The 15,504-nt window shown below is 49.7% G+C and overlaps 1 protein-coding gene across 1 annotated transcript in view; it reads right to left on the reverse strand.

Annotated features, from left to right (window-relative positions):
• The window catches only part of rftn1b (raftlin, lipid raft linker 1b), an 87,532-nt gene that overhangs the window by 67,289 nt on the left and 4,739 nt on the right, over positions 1–15,504 (reverse strand). Inside the window, exon 2 of the mRNA XM_084472212.1 lies at positions 8,849–9,114. Within this exon, the coding sequence (XP_084328338.1) occupies positions 8,849–8,996 (148 nt within the window). The 5' untranslated portion in view covers positions 8,997–9,114. The remainder of the gene's footprint in view (positions 1–8,848; positions 9,115–15,504) is intronic.

Genomic DNA, 15,504 nt, shown 5'->3' on the forward strand with positions numbered 1-15,504 from the left:
TTTTGGATTTCCCGGCCCGAGTAGCTGATGGGTACGGGAATCGGTTTGGCAAACAAGGCAGGAAACCAGAAGTAACTACATAAGTGATTTGTATGACTTTTCTCTCTCCCACGCTCGTGTGCGCTCTTGTTCTCTTGCTGTTTCGTGGTTTCTCCTGTGGTGGATCCAACACACACCACACACACACACACACACACAAAAAACGGCCATGATGGAAATGTAATGTAAAAAACCTGATGACCGTGAATCTCCTCCTCAATGTCTCTCTCTCTCTCTCTCATCTCTCTCTCCTCTCTCTCTCCCTCTCCCTCTCCCTCTCCCTTCTCTCTCTCTCTCTCTCTCTCTCTCTCACACACACACATACACACTACACACACACATAAATATGAGCAGTTGTTGTACAACATACATGAAGACTTTCTGGTGGGCGTTTTTTTACAAGACCTCTTCATTTTCAGGGCGGTGTGAAGATGAAATGCAGAAGTGGACTCCTTGTTGGGAGCGGGTCTGTAATCACATGACGCTACACCGGGGAAAGTCCCCTCCTCGCTGCTGGATTCACACAGGAATTCAGGTCAGAGTGTTAGGCTAGTGGAGTGTCAGAAATACCGTGAAGTATGGAAAAGTAAAGGAAGTACTTTGTCACAGTGAATGTAGGATCACAGGTCATGGGAGATAGAGTAAGGGGAGAAGGAAAAATAAATCTACCAGGAAAATCAAGGATGAGACGCCTGCTCTGTGTGGATTATTGTATTAACCCGGGTGTGAGGTATGTGTGGGAGAAGTTGCAATGCAGGATTTATTTAGCATAAATTGAGTCCCATATCTTGCAAATAGCGCACTTTTTTGTTTCCCTCTATATGGCACTTTTTAATCAGCTGAAGCCGCTGAGTGCCGGCATCAGTCATGTCGCTGTGCCGTGGCGTGCCAGAGGAGGCCCGCGGCTTGGAGCTGGACTCCTCCATGGAATCAACCACAAGAAAAAACAACAACTCCCAGGGGGCCGTGGGGGTCTCACCGGTGAGGGCACTTCCTGTACGCTTCCCAAACGGTCCCAAATAAGATCACCGGAGCAGGAGCCATGCACTAATCACGTTTTTCATCTCTCTCGCAACCAGCAAAACAAACTCATGAAAAATCATTCATTCATTCTTCTTCTTCTTATTCTTCTTCTTCTCCCCCTGCGCTGTTATAACCACATTTGTTCCTCGTCGGGGCTGGTGGGAGCGTGGGCGGGGTTGTGGTTTGGGTGGAGGCATGGGGGGGGGGGGTATTACTGCAGAGTCAGGGCCAAAGGCCTTGGTTTAAATTTAGATTGTTTGCCTCGCTCCCGTCGCCTTGCCGCAGATTGCATTTCAACACAATCAATGCTGCCATATTGGATCTGAGCGAGAGGCCAATAAGAGCCAATAAGAGTCTGAAGAGGAGGCGTCGGCCAGGGGTGCGGGGGGGGGGAGGGGGGACGCAGTAATAAAGAACGTGGGTTGAGAATCAGAGGTAGATTAAATGCCGACGCCCCGGTTAGGATAAATTGCAGCAGTAGCAGCCGCCGCCGCCGCCGCCACGCCAACACACGGCAACACACGCCGCCACTGAATCACCAACACAGCACCAAATAAGGTGTGTGTGTGTTTTGTGCTGCACGTCAGCACATTGCTTCCTGTCCACACACGCGTTCTTATTCATGTGTATCGCGGGCCCCCACCCACGAGGGGGAGTGGGAAGGGGAGGGGGAGGAGGGAGCTGCTCTTATATGCAGTTTGAGGAAGAGGAGTGATGGATAATGAGGCATCTTAAAGAGCGCCATGCTATTCAGAATGAAACGACTGTTGACGCTAGAACAATCTCTCTCTCTTCTCCCCCTCTATCCCTCTCCCTCTCTCTCTCTCTCTGCTTACTCACTCTCTCTCATCCTGTCTCTCTCTCTCTACCTCTGCCTCTACCTCTCTCTCACACTCTCGCTCTTGTTCTCATCTAAAACAGATTTCCCCTCTCCTGCATTTATTGGCCTGTTTCATCGTACTCATCATCATCATGTCCAGCACTTTCTTGGTAGAAATCTACTGAATACCTGAAAGAACTTTTATATGTTATTCTCTCTCTCTCTCTCTCTCTCTCTCTCTCTCTCTCTCTCTCTCTCTCTCTCTGCTGACGTCTGTATATTTCTATCTCTCAACTTGCACCTATGATTAAGCTCCCCACCGAGCGCTCAGATCCACACAGGAGATATATTTGTGTATGTGTGTGTTTCTGTGTGTGTGTGTGTATGTGTTGAAGGAGGGTGGGAGGTAGAAGAACAGAACATTTGTTGACCACATAATGGTGGCAGGAGTTCAGTTCACCACAGTAACAAGCCCCCCCCCCCAACACACACACACACACACACACACACACACACACACACACACACACACACACACACAGGAAACAGGTATGTACAGAAATGGGGTCCTCAAAACCAGGCCGCCCTAATGACTCATCTCCAGAGAGAGAGATAGAGAGAGAGAGAGAGCGAGAGAGAGAGAGAGAGAGAGTGAGAGAATTTGAGTGGGAGAGTGAAAGAGAGGGATAGAGATAAACAGCACGTAAGAAAGAGAGTAGAGGAGAGAGCGAGAAAGAGAGTTATAGAAAGAGAGAGAGAATTGGAGTGGGAGAGAGAAAAGGGGGAGTGAAAGAGAGGGATAGAGGTAAACAGTATGGAAGAAAGAGTATAGGAGAGAGGGAGAGAGCGAGAAAGAGAGTTATAGAAAGAGGAAGAGAGAGGACGAGAGAGGGAGAGAGGATGTGAACAAGACGCAGAAAGTACTGAAGTACCAGATAAATGATAGATGGAAAGAGAGACTGAAGTGAAGAAACGGGGGCGGCGGCGGCGGCGGGGGTTGGCAGGAAGTGACACGATGTCTGCTCTTCCTGTTGATGAAAACTTTTGTCAGCACGTCGAGCTCGTTTGAAGCCCTACAACAAGAGAGTATCCTGCTGAGTCCGGGAGTTAAAAGCGCTGCGTTGTCATACGTCGGTTGGAGCGCCGCGCGGCGCCCTGCCAACGCATTCACCGTCCACACAGGAAGGCCGCCTGCCGTAAACACAACCATGGCTCTCCAAGGCGTCGGCTGGATTCCTTTGCCCCGTTTTTTGAATTGAATTGCAAACTGTATTATATTTTGGGCATATTTCACACAATGCACCCGGTACCCCCCCCCCCCCCCCCCCCCCCCCCCAACATATGGCAGGCCCATTTCGGAGACGCATGGCTTGTTATTCACCTCGCCCGTATTTACATATTTAACGTGATGGTTGGTCTGCGAACCCCATTCCCCCCACCCCCACCCCTCAGTTTGTCCACAGCAGCACACAGTGCACGTCTCGTGCGCTCCAACTGCAATCATGTTTTTCCAGAATGGAGCGCAGGTTTTGATCCGAACGGCGTGCCCGCCCCCGGGGGGGGGGGGCGTTGGGCGGCCATGATGGAAATGTAATGTAAAAACCTGATGACCGTGAATCTCCTCCTCAATGTCAGTGTCTCTCTCTCTCACTCGCTCTCGCTCTCGCACTCGCTCTCTCTCTCTCTCTCTCTCTCTCTCTCTCTCTCTCTCTCTCTCTCTCTCTCTCTCTCTCTCTCTCTCTCTCTCCCAGGAGTGCCCATTCAATTCCACCTCTACAGCTGAGAAACCAGGGGATAATCCCAACACCCCCCCCCGCCCATTCTCCTCCAGCCAGCTCCAGGGCTTCCAGCTTTAATCCCCCTCCCACCAGCACCACCAGCACCACCACCTCCATCCCATCCCGACCCCCCCCCTCCCCCCACCTCCCAAAGCCTCTCCGGCTGTGTCCAATTCCTGCTGACCTCTCCTCCAGCAGCCCCCTCCGTGTCTGGAGAGGGTGCTGAGGAGAGGGGGTGGGTGGGGATGAGGGGGAGGAGATGGGTGGTGGTGGAGGTGGGGGTCCCTCAGGGGCCCCACTCTCCTGTCACTCATCTGCCTGCCTCTTTGCAGCTCATATTTATGAAGGGTGTGTGTGTGTGTGTGTGTGTGTGTGTGTTTGGAGGGGAGATGGGGGGGGGGGGAGGGGAGGGCAAAGGCTCCCGGGAATTTTGCATATAAATGATGTGTCTAGTTCCCAATGAGGATATCAAATGTGGTGTATGTGTGAGTGTGTGTGTGAGTGAGGGAGAGTGTGTGTAAAGGGGTGTGATGTGTGCGAATGTATGGGTTGTATTTTGCACGTTCTCACACACACACACACACACACACACACACACACACACACACACACACACATCTTTTTTTTGCTGCTTAGATGTCAAGGACAGCATCTCTGCTACTTGCTCCCTGTCTGCTCCGAGGAGACAACACATCCAGCACGGTTTCCAATTTCTCATTCCGAGCTGACATTTTTTAACGTTTGAAATCTCATTTTGGGGGGGGGGGGAATAAGCTACGTGTCGGGCATTCCCAAGTAAACCCACTGTACCGCCGTACAATGACATTGCTGCTTCCCATTCGTCAAACATACCTGGGCTTATTTATATCATGTTTCATGTAGGGTCAACGACTACACATCACAACAACACCCAACAACAGGACGCAGCCTCAGGCACAGCACCACCTCTGGGGGAACGTGGGTTGTTCCAATAGTTGGCTGAAATTGGTGGCTGAAATTTGTGAAAGATAATGTCACTCCACCACAATAACCTAGAACTAACTAATTAGAAGAAACAACAGCAAACCCTGTATTTTGTGGCATAAGCAATAATGAAATATTTCAACCGACACGGTAAGATCAGGCGCCAACGCTAGCTGAGCCGCACAGAGCTAGCGTTAGCACTTCACAGAGCAAGGGGGGAGGGGGGGGGGGGGGGGGGGCTTATTTCATAAAGCTTGGAAGTGATGACTCGTTCTTTCATCAGGTTCCAAGGCACGATGTGTTTGTGACGACTTGAAGGCTATATGTTTAGCTCGCGGTTGGCTCACTGTTAGCCATTGTGCCGCCGTGTCAAACGTAGCCACGAGGTGTGATCTAGCGGCAATTAACATGCTTGCTGAAATCACTTCTGCCCTGGAGAGAGCAGCAACAGTGCTGAAATAATTCCAGGCAACAGAAATTAAAATGAGATGGATACTTATTTTCTCATCAGAACTGCCTTCAAGGGGCAGGAAGATCTGTAGGAGGGGGTCAGTGATTTAGTCAGGTTCAGTCGCTGTTAAAAGCCTTTCTGGCGTCTGTATCTCATCACCACAGTAACCACAAACACACCCCCGCCCCAGTTCGCGGCCCGCTCTCTGTGATCTCCAGAGCTGTATGGCTCCTCCTGCCGCTTCCTGTTGTACCAAGCGTGTGACATCAGGCCGACGTACATCATCATTCTCACCGCACATGTCCTCCTCCCCCCCCCCCCCCCCCATCGAGGCCGTGCTGCGGTTATTGTCCCTGCACACATCATACCCAGCGTGTGACTAATCGCCGCGGTAACTACCTCTTTCTCATAAACGACCAACCCACTACCGCAACCCTGCAACGCCACCCGGTCCTCTAGTGCCATTGAAAATGATCTTCGCTAGAAATCGTGCTTTCTACAAAACCTTAATGGACTCATGGGCTGAGGTTGTGGTTGGCGCATGCTTAGTGATGCGCACGCCGCTAATGGAGTTGGGTTGGGAAGGTGTCGAGCACCAGGTAACCATGGGGTGACACCTCTTGGGGAACACTATTTCATCAGGGTTTTTCTAAGGTTTGGTTTGGGTTTCCCCCTCCACCAGAGAGTTTGACAGCCCTGTATTCAGCAAGCATGTATAGCGCTGGGCTGAGAGCGGGATGCGAGACATCCAGTCGTAGGTACAGTGCAGCCCAGGATTACTCTGTTTAAGGGTTGCTGGTGCCATCTCTCTGCTGAGCTGGCCTTGAGCCAGACACCATATAAAGAGCTTCCATCTCCCCCACTTAGACACAAATGACAAATGATTCTGTCTGGTGTCTCATTTGGGCCCCCACGTATTTTGGGGCGTGTTCTGAGCGGGAGCTGCCATTTTCTCATATATTTATAATAGGCCGTATATAACCGTGGTCATCCATCTCCCTCCCACCTCCCCACTCACAGGTGGCTCAGAGGGGGGGATTCATGTGACGGGTGAGTCATTGCGGTCACTTACAGAGTAATTACAACCATGAGGACTCACACACGCACGCACACACACACACACACACAGACGTCCTCTCGAACCCAGAAATATCTGCTGATGCAGCGAACAGCAGTCGGCCATGGGGCTCTCCGTACTCCCAACTGTAATCTCTCAGACTTTTTAATTTGTTCCTACGGGACTGTGAGAGAGAGAGAGGTGATAGAGAGACTATGAGAGAGAGTGGGAGTGTGAGAGGGAGAGGAGGGAAGGGGAGAGACTCTGAAAGAGAGAGAGGGGAGAGAGTAAAGAGAGTAAGAGAGAGAGAGAGAAAAAGAAAGCAGATACTAAGTGATCTACACACAGATTGATAGAGTGACACAGCAGCAACAAAAGAGCAGGACAGAGAGAGAAGGAGGCGAAGGAGAGAGGAGAGTGGGTGGGAGCAGTATGACAAAATGACAGAGTGAGCGATAGATCCACATTGATAGACAGAGAAAGAGAGAGAGAGAGAGAGAGAGACGAGGGGTGGTTACTGTGGCGGTTACTGTAAGCACTCTGCCCGACCTCCTCTCCGAATACTCAGAGGAAACAAAAGCAAGACTAGGAAAACATGGCCGCCAGCCAAATAACAGACCCATCCACATTAGGGGAGACTAAAAGCTCTTTACCTCCCCCCCAACACACACAAACCAACACACACACATCTTCCTCAACCTGCCCTCCTCCCCCCTCTCCCTGTCCTTCCACCCACCCTTATCTGTCTTAGCGGATCAGAAGGGGTGTGGTCTCCATCAGGGGCCTGTCTGGGCCCAGATTCCCCCCCCCCCTTCAATAGCTATACGTCATCCGTCATCTGTCAGCCTGACAAACTAATGGAGACTTATACACTGTTATACACTGAGGCACGCCACCACGCAGTACATCTCCTGCACGCACGCACGCACGCACGCACACACGCACGCACGCACGCATGCACACACACACACACACACACACACACACACACACACACACACACAATCTTCATCCCATCGACTATAACTGTCACCAAGATAACAGAGCTGTGATCGCTATATTTAGCTGCTGGTTTCCTTACTTGCACACACTCACGCACACACCACATGTTTTCACACACACACACACACACACACACACACACACACACACACACACACACACACACTGCATGTTTCCACACACAAACACACACACACACATAAAGATCCTGCAGGGCCCTTTCCACCCCTGAGGTGTTTATGAGATGAAGGTTGGGAGTTTCTTCCTGTGCGTGTGTATGTGTGTGTGTGTGTGTGTGTGTGTGTGTGTATAACGCTGCGTTCACACCACACGTCCTTAGACGGATGACGGAGGTATGGGGGCTTTTTGGCATATCCATGTGTTTTCCCGGGTTGTATTACAAAGGCTTTCATTAGACAGTGTATTTGCGTATATTTGCATAACGCAATCTGATTGGCCGGCGGACCCGTCGCTGCCTGAAAAGATGAAAATGTCTTTTCGACGCAGGCAACGGAGCCGACAGAACGGACGGACCCACAATGCATTTCGAGAGCGCCCCATGCAAGTCAATGAGATCCGTCAACGGACACATGTAGTGTGAACGTGGCGTAAGTATTTGTATGTGTGTGTGTGTGTGTGTGTGTGCGTGTGTGTGCCTGTCTGTGTGTTCTCTAATGGGGAAAGAAAAGGGTCTTGCCATTCATTTTTTTATTTCCTTGTCACATTTCACAATGGCAGCTTTACAAGTAGCCCGGCGTTTAGCACTACAGTCCCAGTGATTGAGATTTCAGACACAAGCAGGTCTGTGGGGGCCCGGCGAGTGCTCGGCTCCGAGGCACTGGGTGAAACAAACACAAGGCCTCCAGAGAGCCAGAGAGACAGAGGGAGAGAGAGCGGGGATAGCGCTGTCTCTGGCCCCTGTTTTGTTTCACACATCATTAGTAGGAGGTTCATTTACACCCAGCCAGATGGCTGGTTGGCACGACGTGTTAGCCTGCTGGGCTAAATGCTAGTGTAACTGCTGTTCAGGGTTTATTGGATTCAGCAGAACTGAAGAAAGTGTAGGATATTGGTTTTTAAGTGTCAATGTTGAAGATTTTTCTGTAAGAAAGGGTCTGCTAAATCACGATGTAGTGTGAATGAGGTAATACACTGGGGATTAAGCCTATGGCTGGGCTGGAGAATGCCCTTGGATTTGCATTATGAGGAATGTTACGAACTGGGTGTCAGTGGTGACAAAGTTGGGATCTATGGTATCAATTATCGCATATCGCCAAAGGTGTCGCTAAAGAGCACGGAAATCAGTTTGCAAATGTTTTGCGAAATATTGGCGAAACAAATGTCAATATATAATTAATTGCGTCTTCATTCACTTTATTCCTTGATCGTTGTTCTTATTTCCTTTACAAAATATTTCCGATGCTGAAAACACGTGATTTTATGCTAAGCCATCAAGAAGCAAACAACACCACAGACTGAGAGAGAGAGAGAGTGTGAGAGACAACGACAGAGGAGGAGAACAATAGGGAGAAAGAGAGCGAGAATGTGACAAAGCGATAAAGAGAGACAAAGAGTGGGCCTGAAAGCATGAGCATGTGTGACAATATTTCTCAACCAAACAGCACTGAAGCACGGCCAAACACACACTGACACACACAAACACACACACACACACACAGACACTGCAAGACCTAGTTTGTACGCAAGTTCCTCACCATCCTTGCCGATCAGGAAGTCCAGGTAGCGGTAGGTGTAGGCCACGCCCACCTTGGTCTCCACCTGGGGTCTCTTCAGGGTGGAGTAGATCTTGCCCGGACTGCTCTCCTCGGACACCGGCTTTAGCTTACGCAGGCCACAGCCCATGGCTCCACAGTGGGTGTCTATACACGTGTGTGTCTGAGAGTGTGTGTGTGTGTGTGTGTGTGTGTGTGTGTGTGTGTGTGTGTGTGTGTGTGTGTGTGTGTGTGTGCGCGCACAAGCCCTGTGAAAAAGACAAAGAAATATACGGATGAAGATGAGGCTCAAATGTTATAAATTGTGCCATACGCTGATATACACACACACACACACACACACACACACACACACACACACACACACACACACACACACACACAATGCCCCAGACATATCCTGTAACCTCTGAGCTCTCATTTTCCAATTGGTTGGTTCAACAAATGGAACCCATTCGTGAACGGATGGATGGATGATAGACAGGTGGTTGGATGGAAGATGAATGGATGGATGCATGGATTGAATATGGTTGATTGTGGTTGAATGGGTTGATGATTGATATGGATGGGCGGCTGGATGGACGGGAGGAGGGATGCGTTCCTCCACCCGTCGCAGCGTGTGTGTCTAACCTGGCAGTCCATAGAGAGCCCTGTCTATTATGTTCTCCTCTAATCACACAACGTTCCAGAGGCCACGGCAACAGACCCTTCACACACCCCTCCCCGTCTGTGTGTGTGTGTGTGTGAGGAAGAGATGGGGGAGGGGGGTATCTGTTAATGAGGTGATGGGGGAAGAATGGGAAAGGTGAGAATCAATCAAGGGAGAGAGAGAGGAAATGGGGGCGACTGAATTGGAGGGGAGGGGGTGATGGAGAGTAAGGGAGGGAGGGAGGGAGGGGGGGGTACACTAGGCAATGCATGACAAATAGAGCCTGGAAGAAGGGGAAAGAGAGGGGGGAGAGAAGAGAGTGCGTAATTAGACTCTGATGAATAGAATTGGCTACAAACTGAGGCGAAGGAGAGAGTAGAGAGAGAGAGAGGACTAGAGAGGCAACATGGTGTGTGTAAGAGGGAGAGACGGAGCAATGGAGAAAGAGAATGAAAAAGAAGGTGACAGAGAGAAAACGAGGGAGCAACAGAGAGAGAAAGAAAAAGTAGAGAGCGACAGAGCAAAGAGGGTGACAGAGCAAGAGAGTGAACGGCAGGCAGTGAGATTCATGACTGTTGTCATAAAAGCTGGTGTCTCTGAAGACATTAACATGAATATCTTTGTTGGCCATTATGAATCTCCATGCACATCACAATCATATCTCTAACGGCCTGCTAACTGCCCTGCCAGACGCACGCATAGAGACGTGATGAATGGGTTATAAATATCAGGTCTACACAACTTAATAACCCTCGTAGAGGAAAAAGGCCTTTTATTCAGAAAACAGCACTTCAAACAGTGTTTGAGGCTCAAGGTTGTATCGGAAGATTTTACCTCTTCTGTTATTTCTTTTTTTAAAATTGGTAAATGTAGGACATAGGCCTATATCTTGTAAATAACTGTAGTTTAAGCTAGCAACAACAGCTAGCCGCCCCTATTGCCAGATTGACGCTTTTTATTTCCTCTTTATTTAAACTTTTTTGGGGTAGGATGGATGTCTTGTTTCCCTGTTCTGAGAATAAAAAGAATGCTTTTCAAAGCCAGGCAGACACTATGCTATCGAATAGTTTAGCTGTTTCTTTATTTTTGTTTTTTGTTTTTTAAATGCAAAGTGGGACGGATGTCTTGTTTACTGACTCGAAGAAAAGAGAAAAAGACAAGTCTCAAAGCCAGGTGGAAACAAGCTCAGTCACGGCCTCTTTTGAAGTCTCCCTCATCGTCTCTCTCTCTTTTTCTCTCTTTCTTCTCGTTCTAAACTGTCACGGGACGGCTCACGACGCCCGCCATCTAAAGGAACATCAGTGGAGAGCCACAGTGGTTACAAGACGTTGCGTTTTCCACTGTCGCCGACAGAGAGAGAGAGAGAGGGAGAGAGAGAGAGAGAGAGAGAGAGAGAGGTTATATAAATATTATTCCATGCCAGGCATGTGTACTTGCTGCCTGTTTTGCTCTTGTCAGGTGTCTAAATGGGGGGGGGAGAGAGAGAGAGATCATCAAGAAAAGGTGGGAGAGAGAGAGAGGTTGGGAAAATATGAAGAGGGGTGATCACTGGGATCGACGGAGAGATGGAGACGGAGAGAGAGATACCACAAAGCGGAAGGTATAGGGAGACAGACAGACAGACAGACAGACAGAGGAAGGCTAATTCTGTGCTCCGCAAGCTGAGGAAAAGAGACCTCCAGAACAAAAGAGCGAGAGCGCGTCGAGACGACGACGAGGGGGGGGGGGGGGGGGATGTTGGTGGGGGGGGGGTTTCAGAGACAACAAAACAAAGGCAGGTAGAAGAAAAGAGCGCGAAACAAAGGGGCTGGTACCCTCGTCGCTCCGGGAGGCCCGAGGAGAGGCGGTGTGAGGTGAAGGCGGTTATTTTTAGAGCCCAGACGACAGCAGAACTAGGACGTGTTGTTGTTGTTGATAGTTTTTTCGGAAACATGTTTCATCTTCTGCTTCTTGTTGCCGTTGTTTCTGCCGGTCGTTGTTGCCCATATTTCAAACTCCCCCCCCACCACCCTCAACCGGGAGATTGAACCTCAAAGACCCCCGCTAGCGAGTCTCTCAGTGTTGCCTCGGGGGACCCCCGGGAGCCTCTAGGAACTTGCAGACTGACAGGCGAGGGGAGTCAGGTGGTGGGGGACGAGACAGAAAGAGATGTAAATGGAGCATTGATTTCCATTTCTGCCAAAGTATTTCCTGGCTTTCCCTTTCTGCTATTATTTGAGGGTGGGGGCATTAACGGGGGATTAACTCGATTAGAAGTTGTGTTTGGAAGGGTAGGGGGGATGGCTCTGATGGATGTCTCGGAGGCTTTGTTGTGACTGGAGAACCAGGGGAAGTTATTCTGGGTGCCTCTGACCCAAACAGCCCTGGGCACTGGGTATTGGATTGGGTTCTGGGAGGCGGGCGGAGGCGGTGACAAAGCCATTACACACCACCGTCTTTTTACTCTCTGCTGATCGATAGCTGGCTGGCGTTTTTTTTATAGCCCCCCCCCCCCCCACTGATGGGCACGGCGCCGGCCCTGCGATCAATGGGGGGGGGGGGCGGGGGGGGGATTGGCTCTGAAGCCACAATGATTCACGGCCGCAATTGACCTGTCCTCCACCCAGACAACATCTCTTATCTCACACCCGGAAATTAATTAAGGACAACTTTAAAAAGTTTTTTATCCGCTCAGACGTTTACCCTGATTTGTACCCTGAACCTATCGGTGATATCTTACATGGCACTGACAAACACATCGGATCTCCAATGGTTACCAGCTCAGCCATAGATAGCCTGTATAGACCTTAGTTAGTCAGGTTGAGTTTGCATAGTGTGTCTAGCACTATTAACTACTAACCACTGTCTAGTCATTAAGCAGGCAACTAACCTAAGTGGGAATCAAACCTGATGCCTTTTGGCTGGGAGTCGACTACTTTAGGCACAACACTATCCCGCTTCTGCTGTCAGACATTACCGAGGTGCCCTTGAGCAATGAGCTTCAACCTAAGCTACTCATGGCAAGTGAATCTGTGCTGGACTGCCTTTGTCTGCTGCTGCAAATGTGTGTGTGTGTTAGGAGATAATGAGAGGTGGTAAATGTAAAGCAGTGTAAGTGGTCATAATGACTGGGAGAGCAGCCTATAAATCCTGGACACTCATGATGATTTACTCATGAAGAAACCACCCAAGTCCCTCCAGTGAGGAAGTCAGCGTCATTACAAAGAGCTGTACCAAGCTCTCACTTCATGACAGTAATATGTAAAATAGCCTTAAGGTTATTCACTGTCACCAGATCAGACATCATTTGATATTAACTCACCGACACCCTCAATATCCAACCCTTCATGATGCTACACCATCACCAACACCCTCAACATCCAACCCTTCATGATGCTGCACCATCACCAACACCCTTAACATCCAACCCTTCATGATGCTATACCATCACCAACACCCTTAACATTCAACATTGTATCTCAAGTCCAACCCAACCTAACATTGAGCCCTACACCCTAACATCTAAAATCATACCATCTAATCCAACCCCTCTACCCTAACATTGAGCCCTACACCCTAACATCTAAAATCATTCCATCTAATCCAACCCCTACCCTAACATTGAGCCCTACACCCTAACATCTAAAATCATACCATCTAATCCAACCCCTCTACCCTAACATTGAACCCTACACCCTAACATCCAACGGTCTACACCCTCTCTAACATCCCTGAGTACATGGCAGTTACTGGCAGCGAGGGGGCCTAGCCGGCGACTGAAAGCTTTCCCTTTCATGTGGAGATCTTCCTGTGAGATGTGCTTGTGGAGATAAGGCGTGTTTCTAGGCTTTGATAGCAGGGATTCAGAGATACAAGCAGAGGAGCCGGGGTCGTCTTATCGAAGGAAGAAACATTAATGAGGACACACTCGTCTCTGGTTCCTCTTTTAAGCTATAAGCTCTCGCTTTCTGCGCTCGTATACTCTCTCTATCTCTCTCTCGCACGCTCTCTCACATTCTGTACTCCATGTCACTGGCCCGCTCTCTCTCTCTCTCTCTTGCCCGCCTCCCCTCTTTGTTCCGTATATGGGGTTTTCTGAATTCAGCATGTGGTACCGCCAGTAGGTCAGACGCAGTGTTTTCTCTAACATCCATAATGTTGACCATGTCCTAGTTTTCATTGGGCCGATTTGAAGCATTACCAAACACTTAAATCTAGCCCCAGGGACAGCCGTAAACACATTACCGATGCCAGATGAGCTCACTTTCTGCAGTTTGCTTGGCGAACGACACCCCCCCCCCCCCCCCCCCCCATTTAACCCAATCAGAAGAATATGTTGCATTAACTGGTGTCGAGCCAGAGGGGGTGCTGTCCCTGAGGTTTTATTGGTGTGTTTAAGTGCTGCTTAAATATTATATTTCATTTTAATAGTGGTAACGCTTCATAGAAACAACGTTGCTCTTGATTAATGGAGAACATGGGCTGAATGTGCAAAATCGAATCCTGTTTCCTGTTTGAACTTCCTCTTTCTTCCCCTGTGGGCTTATTTCTTTCCTTCTTTTCGTCTTTATTTCTTTCTGTGTGACAGGTGAGCGGACCTCGAGAGAGATGACCTGAAAACCCAGACAGCCAGACGAAGACTATTCCCTTCCTTCTCTGTCTGTTTCCTTTTGTTCTTCATTTGATTTTTTCACCTTCTTTCTCTCTCTCTGTTTTCGTTCCTCCCTTCCCACTCGTCCTTTCTTTCTCTCCGTCTGACAGGTGGAGCGAACCTCGGGAGAGTCGGCGACCTGGAAAACCGAGGCAGGAAGTGAGGTCACTGGGAACGCAGGTGAGCCGGCGCTCCGAACGTAGACCTTAACGTGTAGTGATTCCTGCACCAGATGTGTTCCTGTGTGACACTCGGCGGTGGGAATGCTTTTATCCAAATTGCTTGGAATTAGCGAGAGAAGGCGCGCGCGCGTGTGTGTTTTAGCGCACCACGGACCCGCTGGGAACCGTAGCAACGGTCGCATTACCGACAACCAGAAAGCTGCTCTGGCGTCAAAGGTCACAGGCAGCGTCTCCAGTTACACCAGAAAGACACGGGTTCCAACCAATTCAATATAGTTATATGCACGTATGAATACAGCGTGTTATTTTTTATCACAATAGATGTGTTACATTAGGGTTAGAGTACGTGTGCTGGAGTGTCACTCATTATGGACCACAAGGACGCTGGGTAATGCTACCCAGAGGGGAGCAGGGGGTGGGGAGGGGGACAATGGTGTCTGCAGGAGAGTCTGCTATGTTTTCAAGGCCTCGGCAGGATGGCCCGATCGCTGTGGCCTCGACTAACACCCCCCCCACCCCCCCAACCCCCCTCCCCCCCCCTCCCACTCCACCTCGCCCCCACCCCACCCCTCGCCTCCACTTCCCTTTCTGTACCATCTCAAGGTCCAGACACTGTCCATCTGTACACACACACACACACACACACACACACACACACACACACACACACACACACGCACACGGCCGTCCTCGTCCCTCCATTACCATGGGAACCATCCCCCCCGACGACTGTTCTGTTCTCCAGAGAATAATAGGTACCAATCTCTCTCTCTCTATCTCTGTTTCTGTCTCTCTCACTCTCTCGCCTCCTTTCTCTCTGTCTCTCTGTCTCTCTCCCTCTGTCTCTCTCCCCCTTCTGTCTGTCTCCTTCTCTTTGTCATCATTCTCTTTGTTCTTCATCCTTGCTATGTACAATTTTGATTCAATTTCACAATATATACCCTGGCCAGTTTTCTCCCTTGAAATCTGGCTCTTTTCTGCCATACTCGATTAGCCACTTACCACCCCCACATACCCCCTTTCTCCTTCTTTCTCTTTCTTGCTTTTGGCACTGAATATGTCGAAAGAACGAAATGACTCTCTCTCTCTCTCTCTCTCTCTCTCTCTCTCTCTCTCTCTCTCTCTCTCTCTCTCTCTCTCTCTCTCTCTCTCTGTCTCTCTGTCACACTCTCTCTTC

The sequence above is a fragment of the Micromesistius poutassou genome (assembly GCF_964030765.1).
Source record: "Micromesistius poutassou genome assembly, chromosome: 8".
Classification (NCBI taxonomy): domain Eukaryota; kingdom Metazoa; phylum Chordata; class Actinopteri; order Gadiformes; family Gadidae; genus Micromesistius; species Micromesistius poutassou.